This window comes from Mauremys reevesii, linkage group 3 (genome assembly GCF_016161935.1).
Source record: "Mauremys reevesii isolate NIE-2019 linkage group 3, ASM1616193v1, whole genome shotgun sequence".
Lineage (NCBI taxonomy): Eukaryota > Metazoa > Chordata > Testudines > Geoemydidae > Mauremys > Mauremys reevesii.
Genome location: NC_052625.1, coordinates 104,206,080 through 104,225,610, shown reverse-complemented (window position 1 = coordinate 104,225,610; position 19,531 = coordinate 104,206,080). Strand labels below are relative to the sequence as shown.

The following is a 19,531-nucleotide window of genomic DNA, read 5'->3' as shown; positions in this document are numbered from 1 at the left end:
ATTTCATTTTCAGTGGGCTCCACAGAATTAAATCAATGATTGTGCGTTTTAAACAAATGTGTTCATTTCTATTGGAGGATTTAAAACCTCTGGTAGTTTTATACTATAGCTTATTATGTCCTGCAAACATTACTGTAAAGTTCATCATAGAATTTAGTAGTTTGTACCTATATTTTTCTTCTTTGATATTTGACTGTACTCTAGAGGAAAAGAGCCAGACCCTGGAAAGTGTTGAGTCACTTATGTCAAGGGGTGTTTTGTTTCTATTTATGGAGCCAATCCCTAGATGTTCGCACTAAACAGTTAACCAAGTGCAGGAAGGCTGAGATTTTCAAAGCCACATAGGGAAACTGGATGCCCAATTTCCAGAAAATCAATTGGATGTCTAAATCTTGTGGGTGTCTATAAAATTCTCTTCATAAAGCAGAAAGACTAAAAGACAAGAGGCCAAATTCATACTTAAAGTAAGCAAATACAGCTTCCACTGAGCTAACTGAGAGTTTATGACGTGAGGTGAATCATTTAGTTTGTATAAATAATATTTCTTTCCTCCATTAACTATATGGCTTGCTACATACAGACCTGCAGGAATTAAGAGTTCCTGCTACAGTTATCTTCAGAATGAAGAGAAATTCACCTGAATCCTCCCACTCACTACTACAAGGGCAGCAAGATTCTATGATAAAAGGGGTAAAAAATATAGGAATTATCTCAACCCCAATTATTTGGCCAGTGAGACAAAGGCCTCTCCAACCCAGTAAAAGTTCATCACCTAAGGACCAAAACCCAGAGAGAAAAAACGCACACAACTTGTTCTTCCTACCTACTTCTGAGGCCACATCATCTGCTTCTGGGGAGACTGAAGATGGTACCTTGGATCCTTTTACAGAGCACAATACTACAATGAATCAGTCAACCCATAATAGTGTTTTGAATCACTCTAGTGGCTTACTGAATGAGATTTATGATATAGCACAAATTCCAACAACCCCCACAGTTACAGATCATTCCAAGAATGTAGGACTTCCTCTTCTGCAGAGTGAAAGTTTTAGTGCAGAACTAACATGGATTTTGGCTGATGGACTGCATTATACTAATTCTGAATCATCATTCCTTACTCTGATGAGCAAAAGCACCTTTTATGAACACACAAAAGAACCCCTGCAGATTTTTTCTTCTAATAGTGGCACATCCTTTTCCACACATGAAAGTATATACAATGTCTTGGAATCTCTCAGCTGGTGGAACAATGCTGAATCATATCATCATGTTATTTCTGACATTCCAGAAGAAAACCATCATTCTCTGTCTAGCCTGTCTGCTACTTCTACACAATATGAGTCATCTTTTCAAAAAAGTAGGCTGGACTTACTGGAATTTTCACCTGAAAATGTTTACCTTGTATCCACTAAGAAAATTATGGAAGATGATTCTATTAGGAATAGCATTTATATTGCAGAAGCAAATGATGAACTGCAGTCTACAAAATTTAAATACTTTAAGGAGCATCAATCAGTAAACCTTAAAAAGGTAACCTCCAAACAGACTCAACTTTCAAACCCATCTAGTTTCTTCCAAGATATAAAAGAAATATATAAAGACGGTATGCTTGATATCCAACCAACAGAAACTCTTCTAACACTGGAAGACAGCACAGAGTTGCTAAGATTGTCAGCACCCTTGGTAGCAACAAGAAAGAGAAGTTCAGAATTTCAACACATTGTTACTGTTTCACCAGTTTATCAAGAATCTTTGAGTCATGCATATTTGAAAAGTGACTTATTTATATTTTGGCCTTTGACCAAATTGCCAAAAGAGGAAGAAGAAGAAGCATCTTCTCCAGAAGATGAATTTGAACTCTTCAACACACTTATTTCTACCAGCAACTATATATCTCATTCTTTAAAACCCTCTGCAAATATGCAGAGGAAACCAAATGAGATCCCTGGAAATGAAAAATTAGAAAGTAGTTTAGATACAATTCATAATGACAACCTACATGAAGATTCTGTTTTTTCCACACCTGAGCCAGAAAACATGAACAGAATCAGTAACACCTGGAACCCAGGCTATTTGGGTCTGCCAACACAGTATGTTAGTATTGCTCCTTCTTTATCAGCAAGTTTTTGGACTTTGTACTATAATTTCAAACAAGAGTCTCCAGAGTTTTCTGGGGAATCTTCAGAAAGTTGGTGGTTCTCATTTAATAAACCACTTGCTTCCCCAACAAAGAAACAGCCATTTTTTAGTTCCCCTACTGCGGCTGATAATATCCTTATGCACACTACCATCATCAATACATCAGGTTATGGAACAGAAGAAATGAACTTTTCTAGCTATATGTCATCTTTGGATATGGAAAGCTTTAATTCAATTGTTCTGATCTCTTCACTAGGAATTTCAGAAAATACAAAAAGGAAAATATCACAGTCAAAAATGACCATTTTTTCTAACATAAATGTGTCTTCAAATTCTCATTTCCCTTCCCTGGAAATGTCTTCATATCAGCCTTCCATGCAGTTACAGATGAGTACCTTTGATATTTCACATGCAACTTTCACAGACGAATTTAAAAGTGTTGCTAGTTTACACATACAGACTTGGGATCAAATTTCAAGTACTGATCAAATCAGCATGACCTTCCAACATCATAGGCAGACATTTGCTTCAATTTTCTTCACTTACTCAGCAGCCCAGCCTTCGTGTACAGAGGATAACTATATTGCCTGTTTAGCTGACAGATCATCAGAGAGTTCAGTAACCTATACAAAAGCTAATGGACCATCACAATCACAAAACATATATATGGTCAAAGAGAGTAATCAAACAAGTGCTTTTGATAATGGAAAAAGTAAAGTTCAGACAGATGTAGACACTGATTTTGTAGGAACATACAGCTCACTGCGTTCTAACTTCCTCACAATGACACTGTCTTTGGAAAAAACAGACACTCTTAATTCAGAACAAAAAATCAGGGCCAGTGCACATCCTAACAGCTACTCAACATCATTGTTATTTTCTACACCCTCACTATCACAAAGTCTTCAAAATGATCTTGACCAAATTTCACCAAGCTTGGGTCAGCTATGGAATGTAGCAGAGTTAAATTTACTAACAAAGCTAGCAATTAAAAGCCACATAACTGTTCTAGAACAAAAATCTGTTGACGATCCAGAAATCAATCTGACTCCTTCTCTTCAAATGGGAGTGCTCTATGATGTAAATATTGGGAGTACTACTTTACTGATGTCAAATACTGAATCACTTCTTTCAGGAGGAGAATCAGAATGGGAGGTATACCACTATTCTAGCAGACAGACTGAAGGGTTTATTAACAAAGGAATGTCCTCTTTGAATTCCAATAATATTCATGCCACTGATTTGCAACTACAGACAATGCCTCTTTCTTTTGAGGCATACACCGATTATGGAAAAATAACAAATATCTCTTTTATTTTGGAACCAACAACAATTTCAGTAGTGACCAGTGCAATATCTCTGTCATCTCCATACAGTGGGACTTTTATTCATGCCACTGAGAGTATTTTAAACCATGCTGTAACAATAACTGGAGCAACTGTTCATCATTCTGTCTTGCAGTCCCAAAGATCAGCTTCTCAAGTAATGTACCACCAGTCTTCTATTTCAGCATATGAAAATCCCTTGGCCAATGCATCTGCTGGAACAAGCCAAATCTTCACCACTTACAGACCACTGAATCCACTTACCAGCTCCCCCAAATTAGTTTTGTCTTATTTATGTAACTCCTTCACTGAACTGAGCTGCCTGTGTGGACCTGAGGTCAACTACAGTATGTCAAGGCATTAAGCTAGATGTAGAGAAAATATCACCTCATCTGCTAGATATGCACTTTATAGAACTGGATGTAGAAATAGCCAGATTTAATCCTTACATGTAGCTTCATGTAGATTGTAGAATAGCAATTTAATTACAGTAGGAGGGAATTTGTAACATGTTCCAAAATAATCTTAGCACGTGCCATTAACATGTGGTCTCTAATAGCTATCTTCCCATTCCCTAACCAATAGAGCTCTAAGGAGACTGCTGGGACAATAAGTTGATTGCCATCTATTTATTTATTATTCTGATGTTCATTATTTTTATTTTTAGATTTTTTTCAATTACAGTATTTACATTTTTGTGGCTTTGATTATTTTATAAAGTCAAATCCAGCATCCAGCTCAAATTTAACAATTAAAGTTTTGAAAAATGTGAGTAACATGGATGGAGAGGGGGAATCCAATCATGGTTATTTTGCTCATTTTCTATATTTTTGCAATTTTATTATTTTTATTTATTTATTTTTTAATGTTAAACTGCTTCAGTCCACTTTTCATCAATTATTTTCCTGTAAAAATAATTTTCTCCAAGTAACATTTTTAAGGGGGCGCGGGAAGCAATTTTAAGTGGGGAAGCACTTTTGGATTCACCAGCTGTCCTGTAGTCTCCTGAGAGTGATTAGAAATGTAGAATAGTTCTTTGCTAGTCTGACTGAAACACGCTTTGGGTCATCATGTGGTGGTGACTGTGAAACTATTTAACACTAGTTAATAGATGCTGTGTTAGAAAAGTATTTTATTTTGTACATTAAGATGATTTCACTCATATTATATGACACGATATGACTATATAAGAGACTATACATATACTATGACACTGTGTGTGTGTGTGTGTATATTTGTGTGTGTATATATACACACATAAAATACATTATCTATAAATAATACATACCATGCATTTAATTATCTATATGCAGTATATACACCGTGTATTCTATATGTATATACATATAAAATACATTAACTATATATGGTATATACCATGTATTTTACAGTACAGTATATTTTCTCTTTCTGAGTCCAGAATTAAACATTCCACTTTCTTCCATGAAAAGATCACAGTAAAGATAACAATGGAAATGCCATCTTCAGAGTAAATCAAATAATGAATTTTTATCTTTACTTAATTTATTTTTAACTAGAAAAACATACATTAGTGTCCTTTAGGTTTATGACCTTTTGCTGTGACAGTTTAGCTAAAACATTACTTGGCAATCAAGTTTCCTTTAAGGGCTTGATTCTTCACTGTTGAATTCAAAAGGAGTTTTCACACTGACCTTAGTGGCAGTAGGAGTGACCCTAACAAAGAGAAAAGCAAGCTCATGAGTAGGGCGATGCAAAATATTTACAATGACATTGGAAAATCTCAAGTCTCATTCAGAATCTATTCAACTCATTCTGTTTTTTCAACAGCCTGTAACATGATCTTCTATTTTAACAAAATCTTCAGCATTTTTGAAGTTTTGACTTTGATTTTTGAACTTGAAATCTCAAAGGGTTCAGAAAAGCCTGAGTGTCTGAGCTCTTCCACTCCAAGCCAGGACCATGGCAAGGCCTCTCCTCCGCTGCTTCTCCAGCCAATGGACTGTAAGAGCTGCCACAGACCCTCCGCACCCACTTAAGTCATAGGATCTATATAAATGGAGATCTGTGGACCATGCCCATGGCTAATATGGCATTCAGAGGCAGTGCTGATACCTTTTCCATAATTCATAGAGAGTAGGTAACCTGTATGGCTACTCAGCTGGTGGAGTCCTCCACAGTCCATGTGTGGAGCTTAATTGGTTTGGAGGTCCTTGTGCCACCTCTCCACATCCAGATGAATTTCACACAGAGAGAGCCATTTCCCATGAAAGATGGCAAAATTTAGCAGTGTTTTAAAGCACAATTCTTATTTTGTGAAAAGTCAAATTTTTGAGTTACAAAATGGCCTGGAACAAAACGTACTTTATTTATTATTTATGTATGTGTGAAATTTTGTAACAGGAAAAAAAGAGCTGTTTACCATCCTCATGAGTTTAGGGAGAATTTATCTAAAGTTAATTACTATCACTTCAAAATAGTCTTGTTCATGTTCTAAAGTTTCACTGTCATCTAAAACGTGACTCCTTAAAAAATGGCAAGATGAGGTTCTAGATTTATTGTATCTCAAGGGTTTCCAGATTAAGTTTGTTCATTTTACAGTTAAAATATGGTTTGTCTTTCTAACTGCCAGCTGTGCAAACTTAACCTGGGATTTGAGAACAAAGATTCTTCATGCAGTATTGTGTCCAAGAAACACCCATCCAACCCTACTATCTTCAAATTCTGTCCTCAGTTATTTTGTTGCTTTTAAACTGATGGGTTCACATTTTATTCTCAGACCATTATAAATCCTGAAAGACTCCAGTAAAATCTGCGAAGTTTTTCTAGATTACACCAGATTATGTCCTGTTGAAAACTCAGTATTTACGATTATTTTATATTTATGGCATTTTCAGGATCCGACAATTACATTTCAGTCATATACAGTCATATTTACATATAAATTCCATTTTGTTGAACAGTAGGCCCAATCCTGCATTCCTGGGTGTACTCAAACTCCTATAATAGCAAAGAGAGTTTTGGGTATACCAAAATGTGAGTTCAGGCCCTATTCACCAAGTTATCTTTTGCTACAAAAATACGGTCTTAAAGTTTTAAACAGAGAAAGTTTGGCATATATTATCTAAAGTTTGGCAATATATTATGAATGATGTTCAATGTTTCTGATATTTGTAATGCTGTTTTTAATGGACAGGGGGGCTATTCTACAGGATTTCCATTACTCTCTTCAATTACAAGCCCATCTTACAGTCAAAAATACAGAGTGTGGTGGCCGAATGGGTAAGTTAAGTTTCTTTCTATTTATGTGAGTTGTATATTTGTGGATCTGCACCTTAAATTACATCAAATTGATAAGAGTTGTGGAAAAGGGGGAACATCAAAGAAACCAGTTGGTCTAGTTTGTAAGCTCTCCGGAGCAGGGTCTGTCTTTGTGTTATTTGTTTGTACAGTAGTTAAAGCAGTGGGAATATGCTCCTTCTTTAGGCCCTTAGGTACCATGGGTAAAATTTTCAAATGTTACCTAAGGAGCTTGGGAATTTAAGTCCCATTTCAAGTGATGTAGGCATTTAGGGACGGAAATCAATGCCTGTTAAAAATGTAGCTCTTATACATCCGAGTCTCATTCAAAGTCAACAGGACTTAGGGTCCTAAGTGCCTAAGTCACAATTGAAAGTAGTGCTTAGGCTCCTAAGTCACTTAGGCATTTTTGAAATGTTACTCCACAGCAATAAAAATGAGGGGTTAACACTACTAGTGGTCCATGGACCCGAGTTTGCATATGTCTGGAGCAGAGATTCTCAAAGCCATGTATGCTTGCTATGATTGTCATAATACCAGAAACTGCCTTGTTTATTGTAGCATGCTCTCCCTGTGCCAGGCTAGTTTTATGTTGATACAAGGGATCCAGAAATGTCAAGCCACCAAATGTAGCTTGATGTGCATAAGTGGATGGACTGCAAACACAGGTCATCAAAGTGATGAGGAAAAGATCAGAAAATAATAAAGACACCACCAGAAAGAACTCTATCAGCAAGCTACTATTAGAATACAAAGAACTTCAAATATAATATTTCTGGAGGAGGCATAGCCCAGGGGAACCATGGAATTTTCCAAAATAACTTTTTCCTAATGTTAACATTTGACTGTAACATTTATTTATGTGTAATTAACTGCTTTCAAGCTAAAGTACATTACACGTATAAGATTGTCTTAAAAATGAGGTCAACACATATACAAAAGCAGAAAAGTAGGCAGCACAATAAGATCTTGTTCTTGTCTATGTGGTGTTTTAGAATTTGATTTAGTACATTAACCTTCTCTACCTCATATTAAGGAGCTGTTTCAGACAGATTAGATATGTGAGAGAATGTATTTTTATGTTCTGATAACTGTTTGTTCTTGTTATTATTTGTTTGTTTATTTTATTTGTTTATTTATTTGGTGGTAGGATGCCTAGATAGGCCTTTTTATTTTTCATATAAATTTAAATATTTTTTAATGGTAAATTACTATATATCTGTGAAAAGTTTTGATAATACAGCAACTTGAAGTGATATTTGCATGCTACCTACACATAATTTTATACCTAAAACAATTTTTTGGGCAAAACACCTTGGGAATATACAATAATTGGAATATGCTTTAGAGCATTTTGATGTCAATAACTTTCCTTAAAGTGTCACATTGTAAATTAGATCAGGTGATGGTTGATAGATGTAACTGAGGCTCATTACTTTTTTGTTAGTGGTTTGAGGTGGGCATTTTGCTATGTACATGTGGAGGGGCAGCCTTTCTATTTTTTTACTATTATTAATTCCAGAAGAAAAATAGTTTCCTGATGATAGATTTATTGACACAAATCTGCAGTATTTATATTTCTGTAGCAAGAGACCCTGAATCTGTACATTCATTATTAAAATAAATTATACTCTATGAAATGACTGAGATAGATTTAATGATGGTTTTTGATGGATGTTGGTGCTGAAAAGTGACAATTATGCACTATATTCTTATTGACCTGCTGCATCTAAATATCTTAGAGAATATTCCCACAGTGCTCTTAAAGCAGTCAGTGAAAAGCTGGTCCATAGGGAGAGCACAGTTGGCTCCAGCTAGGTATTTCATACAGTGTAGGACCCTTAGGGGGAGATCAATGGAGTAGTTGAGTGATTGGGCTGTTTGCATTCCATTTGAACAATAGGAGATCTCATACCCTAAAATGGATTAATTACAGTGTGTCCATCTTGTATGTTACTCCCACAATGAGGTTACAAAGGGTCTAGTCTCAGTGTGCCAATCACCCTACTGCAAAGATCCATGGCGATCTGATGAAATTGTTCACTGCTATGGTGTTGAAGTCACTCAGTATGGACATCTGGGTTTTAATTCTTGAACATGGGCAAAAAAATACCTTGTTCCACTCTCCTGGCCACTGTAAAGTAGTCATTGAAAGAATGCAGTTGAGCACCTCAGGGCAGGCCGCAAAGTCTTTCTCCCCGGTACAGGTACTCTCTCAACTCTCAATTTCCTCTCAAGACCACAGTCTGCGGAAACAAACAAATGAACAAACCCTCTCTGTCCACTGAACTTTCACCCCCACAAGTTACAATTTGATAATCCTCCCCAAATTTACAAAACCCTCCAATGTCATTCATAGAGCGGTGGTGCTAGGCAGCTCAATCCATTCCCTCCCCCAGCTTAAGCCAAACCATGAACATCCTCTGCAACCACTCCACTTCATAGGTCTCTACCCCTCCATGTGGTCTGAACTTTTTGAGGGGAGGAAAGAGGGAATAGAAACTAGTATATCACCTCTTTATGTACTTAGGGCTAGACTCTGCACCCTTTGAAGTCAATGGTAATGCTCCCATGGTCCTCAGTGGGGCAAGATTGGGCACTTCATGCCTATTTAAAGAAAAAGATTGAAACAAAGAGGTTCAGCAGCAGAATGTAGACTTTTGATGAAAATGTACAGCATATTTTCCATATCATTCGGTGCCCAGAAATCTTTCCAACCACAAACTTTACAGAAACAGTGGCATGGGGGGGTCTCAGCACCTCTTACAGTTGTCTATTGCTTTTATTAAGGGTCCCTTCCCCACTGAAACCCTCCACTTTGCACCGGTAAATGTACACATCTATTAAGGCCATAAGCTCACAATGGGGAAATGTTATTTTCTTCATTTTGCCAAATAAAGGCCTTGTTTTTGGTGGGAGAAGGTGAGCTTATAAACTCTGCTAGATAATGCAGGGGCCTTTCTTTACCACACCATCCTTGTAATTATTCTCTCTGTATTTTTCAGCTAAATCAGACCTTCCAGAACTGGAATTATACTGTGTATGTGGTCAATATCAGGTAAATGTTGGTGATGATTGGGAAAATACCTGATTTAAGTCCTTAGTGGAGTTACAACACACTAATTGCTATTTATGCTTCTTGCTTTTTAAGTATTCAGCCAACCACTGTGAACGAACTGCCAAGGGAGAAAAGAAGCACTGATCAAAGGTAACGTTTTGGGACTTTTTAGTGATAGAGGCAACATATACTATCAAAATTGTGTGTGACATAATTGCATGCTATGGGTTACACCCTTCCATTTGGTAAATGTCATTTATGGCCACCTACTGTCCTGGATCTGCACACAAGCCTCACATTGGTATGATGTGTATTGTAATTTAAACTACCTTCGATTTAAATCAGGTTGTTCAATGAGCTCCTTAAAACTTGGCTGATCATTTTGCAAAACTTAATTTTTCCTGTCACAAAATGTTGCAGACCCGTCTAACATACATGGGAGCAATATCCATTCTTCTGTCCCAGCACTATCTATCTTACATCACTGGTATCTAAGCACTATCTCTGGAAAGAGGTATTTTTTTCTCCTCTGCCTCATCTCTAAGGGCCTGATCCAAAGCCTGTTGAAGTCAATAGGAGTCTTTCAGTTGATTTCAATGGACAATGGATCGAGACCCAGCTGGTAGAAAATCATGCTGGAACTGAATGCCACGTTGATGCAAATCACATTACTTACCACATGCCCTCACTTCCTGATTTCAGTGGGCTGCTGATTAGGCACTGGGGTTGGGATTTGCAAAGATAGCCTAAGAAAGTTAGGTGTCCAACTACCATTGAAAGCCTGTGAGAGTTGGATGGGGCTAACTTTCATGGGGCTCTTTGAAAAGTCTAGGCTGTGGGAGGCAAATGAGAAGGATTCTGCTCTTCTGACCGAATCAAGGGCAGGTGGCCAAAACACACTGGCTGCTGTGGAGTAAAGTGAGACTGAGTATGGAATGCATCTCCTGGCAATGTAGGTAACTGCTTTGTCATTAAGATGTACATGAGAATTGTTGTGATAGGATAGAGCCTTTTATCCCATGGTAGCCCATTCAGGGATCATTATCCGGAGCTAGTTTCTGATGCTCTCAGTTCTTGTACACTCTTCCTTACTCTTAGTGACCTGACAACAGCCTGTGAGAGATAGATGTTGTCACCACTGAGGGAAGGAATCAAGGGATGCAGAGGGGATGAAAAGGTTTTCCTTCCAGTGTCTTTACATCTCTTACAAGAGAAGTGGCTGCCCAGCTTGTTAGCAGCCCTGCTCCCCTAGTACAGTAACAGGAGACTCAAGGAGGTTTCAGCCTCCCATCCTCCTACTATGAGCCCTAGGACTTTTTTCTCCCTTCTCTCTAGATCCTGGTCCCTAAGAAAAGAAGGGAAAGAGGAAGAAATATCTCTTTCTACTTATAGTGCTGTGTAAGTGCTCTGTCTGACAAGGTGCTAAGAGTTCTGGGTCCAATCCAGCAAAGCATTTCAGCATTACTTAATTTTAAGCATGTGAGCTTTACTTCAACAGGACTATTCACATACTTAAAATTAAGCGTGCCCTTAGAGTGCTTTGCTGGATCAGGCCCAGAGAGGTCGACACCATATAGGGATTGAGCCCTGAGATACCTGTTCAGCTCTGCACATGACTTTATCAGACGACTGTCCCCAGACAGGCAGCCTTCAGGAACTGGAGGAAAAATCCAGGAAATCCAAAATAAAGTGCTCAATTAAACTATTAATTTAAAAATAACTGTCAGCTTTACTCTAAAGTACCTTGTGATATCTAAAAGTATTGGCTGGGGAGTAAAACCACCCTCTAAATCTCTTTTTTTAAGAAATAGGCATGTGCAGTTCTGATTGTAAGATTTTGTCCTTTTCTTTTTTCTTTTAGTTCTTGGAGTTTATATTGCTCCTTCAATATCCTTCTCATCCCACTATGTTCACTGTCATGTTGTAAGGAGTTACCCTAGCTGCTATGCAATTAATCTAGCTGTTATGAATCCTCCTAACATCTAACAATGTGAATTTACGGGCACTGTATATGAACACTCCCTTTTCTTGATACTTCACTCATCACATCACATTGCAATGGGGATTATGTCTAACTCAATACTGTACAATTTTTCAGAATTAAAGGTCTGATCTGAAGGCCAAATAAATGCAGTGGCTTCAATAGACTTTGGGTCAAGCCCAAATAGAATAGAAAGCATTGTCCCTTCATTATGAAGTATTTATTTCAAATACTAATTGTGTTACATATAACAAGAGTCTGTTTCATATACTCTAAGTTGTTGTATAGCACATACCACACAAAAAATAAAAGCTCTATAAGGCCCTTGATTACATCTGAAGAAACTGACTGAAATAATTGAGATTGGCTGGGTGGAATTTAGCTCAATGGGTGTTTTGAGTAGAAATTAAAATCACATGCTGTATCTTTCTAGTGTTTTTATATTAGTGACATGTATTTTCATCTCGTAATGCCATATAGAGTGGAATTCACTGGGAAAGCCTGTATTCTTCCAGTGCCAGCAACAAGTGTATATGCATTTCTCACAATACACTGTCTTGTCATTGCAAAAGCAGGGGATTTATCTTCCCAGTTGCCTCCACCGTTCCTGTCTCTAAAGACCAGTCTTTCAAATCCTTGCAGCTCACATATATTAGTACACAGGTATTTGTAGTATTGACAAAGAGGAAATCAATTGAATCTCAGGTGAAGACCCAAAAAAACACCTCCCCTGCTACTTCCTCCAGACTGTTGACTTTAAAATGTTTGTTAAAATTTTTCAGTTTCAAGTTTTTCTTGGACAAGATTCTAAAGAAACCAAATAGCATTTAGGGTATCATTTATACCTATGAAAAGTTAGCTGGTGACACTTGTAAATCTTTATCCAAAATGGAGGTAATGTTTATTTCTTACTTTTAGGATGATCTGGTAGAAGATCTTAAACTTTCTTTTTTTATGGATGAGTCTTGCTCTCAATGTGTATTCATAAGGATTCTGTAAATACATTATAAAAGATTATATTTTCTTGTTTTCCATTCTATGGACAGTCATAAATAATGCTGATCTCTTAGTTTCAGGAAGCCCAATATGTCATCTATCTAATAAATTTCCCTTTGCTTTCAAATATTTTCATTCAACTTTCCCTCAGGTTTTCCCCCAGGTTGGCTCCAAATATAAAACTTCAGTCCTAGCCCATAAGCAGAATGGCCTTAGACCTTATCTTCTGTAGATGTAATCCTATTTGTCTTCGTCTTTTTAGCTCTCTCAGCATCATTTCTCACCTACTTTTCTCTGACTTTTGCTCAGAATCATGGTCTTGGTTCTTTAATTTAACTGTCTTAATATCTATCCTCTTTTTTTGCATACATCCAATAATTTTTTAATGCTCTAACCTCACTCTCTCTCTCTCTCTCTCTCTGCCCTCATCGTGCGTATAACTATTTCATTCAATAGGTTGAACTACTTCCACACTGCTTCCACTCTAGTCATTTTCTGCTGTTTTACTCTAATCTGTTTCCACCCTCATTTGCTATATTGCAGCCATAACTTTTAAAACAGCCTCAGCATAGTACAGTTCTTCATCAGACCTCCTGAAGTGATGGATGCAGAACCCATAGATACAGAATTACACAGAGGGAACATGGGAGTGGAGAAGCTGTCATTTTGGGTCATGTTAAAAATAGATATTTTCAATAAAAGTTATAAACAATTACATTCTGGAGAAGAGAAAAACAAAATACAAACATGGAAGGGGCTTGTTACTCTTGCATTGCTGAGCTCTTTGAGCTGAAACAATCCAAAGTACACTGTGCTTATGATGTGATAATTCAATGTGATGATGAGAGTCTCATGCAATGCCAAGTCCAAAAGTGAATATTATTATCAGCACCTTGAACACGTGTAAAGATCTCTGGATGGCAGCAATGTGACAATATCATGCATTGGTAGATTATTAACTAAAGTAAGAGACAGAATTTTATCACAACAGTGCTGTAGTTTTGTGTGTGTTTAATTTTCTCTTCTTAGTAGCAGTGTCTCTATCTCAGAAGGCGCTGGTTCAAAATAGAGTTGAAAGGACACTCCAGATGGGGTAGAAGCACAATGGTTTGTGAACATGGTGGTCTTTTCTCCCTGCCATTTTGCACAAATCTTTAACAATAAAGTAAATTTGTGTTCTTTCTGCAGATAAAATGTGCATGTTTTTTGTTTCTTCCATTGATTCCTTGCCCTTTTTGACACCACACATTTCTTCTGCTGCTCCTGCTGCTTTTCCAAGAAAGATCCTACAGATCCTAGGTGTAGCCATATGATCAAGGTTGGGTCATTTGGGTAAGAGAAATGGCTTCCACAGAGCTATTCAGCACCCCCACTTTCCTTATGCTTTTTTCCAAGCAATTTTGCAAACCTTGAGCCTTGATTTCATATATGAGCTTTTCTCCACTTACCAGCAAAATAAGATTGTGCTTGCTCCAACCTCCACTACTTGACTGTCATAATTTTGGCCCATACTCTGTACTTAATCACTCCTACTACAGGCAATAGCAGTTCTAACTACTGTTTAACAAATAAAAAATCAGTCACTGTTAACATGTTTAAAAGATCAGTTGCTAAATCTACGTAGAAATCTCTTCCCTTAGACATGAAAAGAAAGAGCTGAGCAAGAAAGAAAAAAAGTTCTACCAGGTCTGATTCTGCCCATTAAAGTCAGTAGGAGTCTGCTATTAATTTCAGTAAGAAGAGAATCAGGCTTCTGATGAATTCTGGGTGTTGTGATGTTTAATGGAATATTTAATGAATTCTTGATACTAGATAGACTACTGTTTAGAAAGTGTTATGGCTTCAGCCAAGAGTTAGCAGTTCAGGGCCCCCTGTTCTTGTTTTTATTGTTTTTGGTAAATTATCTTTAGTCATTTAAGTGTGTGACAAAATATAAAGTAGGCACATAAGAGTTTATGGAGGAAGCTGGCATAGTGCCCGACATTCCCATTGTTCATAATTGCTTTCAAATACATTATGAAGTATAAATACCAGAGTTCATATAAAGTAACACAATTGTAATGTCTGCTCTTATTTTAAAAAAATCCTGCTAAACTCTACTGCAAAATCACTCAGCATTGGCCCAACTCTGCTTCCTTTGAAGCCAATGGAAGTGATATCACTGAATTCAATGGGAGCAGAATGCTGAGCACTTTTGAAAATCCAACTCTGTGCGCACACATTTGCTTTTTAAAAGTGTTTTATTTCTGTGTAAATATTTTGCTTGTGAAAGATACCAAATTCTGAGTCCTGGAGACTGAAGTCCTCTTGTACCCATGGAAAAGGTACAAGGTTCTCCACAAAGCCTCTCTAGTGTATTTTAGCCATGACCTGTAGGGAAGGCCTCTGTGAGAAAATGGGTTATTCAGTCTGCGTGCTCATTCAATCCTTGGCCTCTCTGATGCAACTGCCAATAAGGAGCCTTGATCCAGCTCCCATTGTCTTCCATTTAACCTTTCCATTGACTTCAGTGGGAGTTGGGTGGGGCTTGAAGTTATCAGAGCGCTAGTTGTACTTGGTTATTTTGTGATGTCGACAACTTAATGATAATGTAACAAATCCATTTCACATAAGATGGCATCAGCCTTTGGTCACTGTTGACACAACATGGATTTTAACACTTTTTTTCCCTTTACTGCAGCACTTCCCTTTTAATTTGTAGTAGATTGTAGGTTTTACACTGGATCATGACATACCGTATTATATTAATAGTAAGCACCTATATAAGACTGAATACCAATGCAAAGCAAATGTTACATTCTGAAGCAAATTCAGTATGATCAACTATTTGTCTTGCCACTCCAATTCTATGAGGAGTCATGTAACCCAAACAAAGACACATGGGCATTGTCATATTGGATCAGAGCAGTGGGCCATCTAGTCCAGTACCCTGTCACTGAAAAAAGCTAGTGCCAGATTCTTCGGAGGAAGGGGTAAGAAACCCTGAGGGGGAAAATTATGGAATAATTTATCCATAGAGGAAGTTTCCTCCTAATCCATGTCTGTTTGTGGTTAATTTATATCCTGAAACGTGAGGATTTATGTCCCCTCTAAAATATCCACTTCTTCTTGTATTATGAGAGGGTAACTAGAAGTTCCTGATTTACCTTCTCTATACTACAGATTACTGTGTATATGTCTATCATGTATCCTCTTATTTGTCTGCTCTCTAACCTAAACATTCCCAGTCTTATCAATATTACCTTATTTAGAAGTCTCTCCATGTCTCAAATAATTTTTGTTGGTCATCTACAAACTCCCTCTATTCTGCTATATCTTTTTATAGGTAGGGTGACCAGAATTAAAATTATTCCAAGAAAGGGCCCTCCCATTGATTTATGTGATGGGATTATCAGATTTTCAATATTAATTCCGTTCCATATCATTTGAACATTTTGCCTGCTGTGTGGACCACCACTGCTCATTGACCAGATGTTTTCATTGAGTAGTTCACAATCATGGCTGGCTCTTTTTTCTTGAATAGTTGCAATTAATTTAAATTCAGCAACAAGTAGTTCAAATTATTCCTTCCAAGTCATGCACCCATCTGTGCTACAGATCATATTGCATGTATCCCAGTGTATGTTTAAACTTGCTACTAATTTACGAACATCTTCAAAAACTGCATAACAAAGTAAGATGTGTAGAGAGAAGCTGAAATAGCAGACAAGTCAAATTTCCAAAAGTGCCTTGTGACTTATGAGCCTAAGTCCCAATGAATTTCAATGGGTGTTAGGATCCTAAGACGTTTAGGTGCTGTTGATAATTTTACTCTATGTATTTAAAAAAAAATGGATTCCTAGCCCCTGAACAATAAGTTTACAATGATAACAAAACTAATTAATAATGACTTGGTAGCTGAGAGACTACAGTTGCATTCTGAAAAAGGACATATTAAATACATGATTAGTTCAGCCAATTAACATTATACAAGGAATAAGAGACAAAAGAAAACTCTGCTGTAATAATAATTGATTATTTATATTTCAGTGTGATCTACTTTACTGTATGTAGTGCATTCCTTTGGGGCTATATTGTGGCTTTTAGGACATGGCCTACTTGGTGGCAGCTCCAAGAGTCATTGTGCCTGAGGGAAGCTCATCACTCTGGTAGCAGTGATGGAAGCATACTTGCACCTCTGTTATATCCTGGATCAGGGTGCAACATGTGCTATCCTCCTCCTTCCGTGTCAGCTCCACTCAGCTGACTTGTGAAGAAGGCAGCAGGTCTTCCATGGGTTTCTCACAGCTAGTGCTAGCTTCATCTTTCCCCCATCTTCCACACTTATGCCAGATAATCACAATCTATTCTTCGATACACGGTGATTTCAGTGTGAAAGAATTTGTCATTATGATTTTTGAACGGAGTTTCATATAAACATCCATTTGCTATAGTATTACTGCCTTCAAGATACATTGTGAAGGATGAATGTGTGTTTTAAGGTTGGGATCACCAATCATTACATCACTGAAGCAGTGTTTCCTCATTGACACTTACATGAAAATTAGCCTACTATTTCACAAATTCAAACTACATTTCGTATTTCAACATCAAAATGTTCTTTGTCTGGGATCTGACTGCTACAAAAATGGAGGTAAATGATCAGCTCAGAACTGTGTTAGTAATCAAGTTAAAGTGATTATTATCTATTACAGGTTGTTAACATGAGTCATTTTGTACAGCTTAATATTTGTAATGTATGTCAAAATATAAAGGAGTTCCATGTTACACAATATGTACAGCATATGCTGTAAGAGTTATCAAAAGCCAGATAAACAGAATAGTTTAGCAGATGTTCTTTATTAGTGCTGCATAATCAATGTTTCCTCCTTGTAAATAGTCAGGATAACTAACCCATTTATAGCTGATCTATCATTACTCCTGTTGTTCTGTTGCCATTAGAGCATGGCTTTGATTGCTGAATGTCCAAAGTCACATTCTGATTAGCTGGTAGGGGGAAAAGGGGCTGAAACTGACATGCTCCTCAGACAAGTCTCACTCTTCCCCTGAAATAAATGCCATAATAACCCCTTTACCACTGTCACACTTGTGCTTCACAATGCACCCTAAGCATGTATCAATAGTCTGCTAATGCACAGCCTATTGAGGTTATAGCTGTGAATTAATATTCTGTTGAAGCCAATGGAATGTTAGGATGAACTTGGTAAGTGTGATAGCACAGCAGGGATGAGCTTTCTAGAGGTACCTGTAATTCTTCTGCAGCAGTAACTCTACTGGGGCCACCCACATCCAAGGCAAATGTGTGACTAGTGGCCAGGTTTAAACATTTGCTCAGCAATATAAAAGAAAAACTGTATATTTACTAGTGCAAGAGCAGAGAATAAATATTTCTATTTATATAAACAGTAAATATGTGCCTATTTGTGCACTGGCATCTCTCCTTTCAGCTTCCAAGGAGCCCATCATTGAGCCTGGCTCCTGGTTCAGTGTTATGCCTTCCTACTACTAGCCTGGCACAACCCTTGGACACCTTCTTGTTTCTCCTCTAAGCATTTTTCCTATACCTTGGGGTACTCACATTTCTTGGTGAGGTTTTTGAGCATTGGCTGTTTATCCCTATGACCTGGACTTCTCTCTTGTCTTAGAACAAGTCTAGCTGGGACCCCTCTTTTCATTTCACCATTCCATCTGAATGGCCAGCAATGATATCCTGCATCCAGAAAGTCCATGAGTCTGGACAAGGGGAAGATATTGTTCTAATTCCCACACAGGAGAGGGACCGAGGCTCAAGAAAGTATCAATGGGTTTCTGTCCCAAACAGTTATTACTATTCTACGACTACTTGTTTCTATTCGACTAAGCAGCCAATCTTTCCTAATTAGGGGTAATATTTTCCAAAGTAACTAAATGACTTAGTAGCCAAATCTTGTTGACTTTCAATGGGACTTTGGTTCCTAAGTCACTAAGGGTCAGATTTTTAAAAGTACTTAGGCACTTAAAGATACAGACAGTTCCCAAGTAGGGTTTTCAAAAGTATCTAGATGCTTTAGAAAGTCCATCTAGCCACCTACCTGTGTCTTTAGCTACCTAAATACCTTTCAAAATCTGACCCTTAGGCGCTTTTAATATTTTTACCTTCGATCTTTTAGAGAATTGCCTCAATAATAGTAGCTGCTGGTGGGATTTCCCAACAGTGCCAGGTTTGGAGGGCTATGTGTGTAAGAGAAGGCTAATTTACAGGTAAGGAACAATATTTTCTGAGTTATTCCCTCCATATTGGGATAGACATGGTTTGCTCGGTCTCTCTCATGACATATAGAGATTAAAATATGGGCAGGTACCTTCATCATAAACCTTATTTAAGCTGGTTGGATATTTTAATTTCAAAACCCTGATTCCTTTGTTATATCTCATTCTGATTCAAACACTGGGATAATTTTCCTTGCAGATTTGTGGTTTGGGCTCTTCTGGTTTACAATTCTACCAACAACATCAGTTTAGAAGAGCAAGCCATCCGGCAGAAACTCATAAGCAATAATGAAACCATAGGGGATGGACTGAGGGTCCATACAGTGGATGTTGATCCAGTAGGTAGGTAAAGAAGTTTCAACTTTGCCATTCTTCAGGTTTTGTTTGCTTTCCCCAAAACAAGTCCCTTCCCCTGCTCCCCCTATTTAGTGAACACTAAAGGCTCTAACAATGGAATTCCCTATTGTACTGAATCATAGAATAATAGAATATCAGGGTTGGAAG

The 19,531-nt window shown here is 37.5% G+C and overlaps 1 protein-coding gene across 7 annotated transcripts in view; it reads left to right on the top strand.

The window, feature by feature from the left end:
* Positions 1-19,531, top strand: part of ADGRG6 (adhesion G protein-coupled receptor G6) — a 159,549-nt gene that overhangs the window by 87,287 nt on the left and 52,731 nt on the right. For all 7 annotated transcript variants that reach the window (XM_039531359.1, XM_039531353.1, XM_039531358.1 and 4 more), the window contains 4 exons: positions 6,640-6,725; positions 9,749-9,801; positions 9,895-9,951; positions 19,227-19,369. In XM_039531359.1, the coding sequence (XP_039387293.1) occupies positions 6,640-6,725; positions 9,749-9,801; positions 9,895-9,951; positions 19,227-19,369 (339 nt within the window). The remainder of the gene's footprint in view (positions 1-6,639; positions 6,726-9,748; positions 9,802-9,894; positions 9,952-19,226; positions 19,370-19,531) is intronic.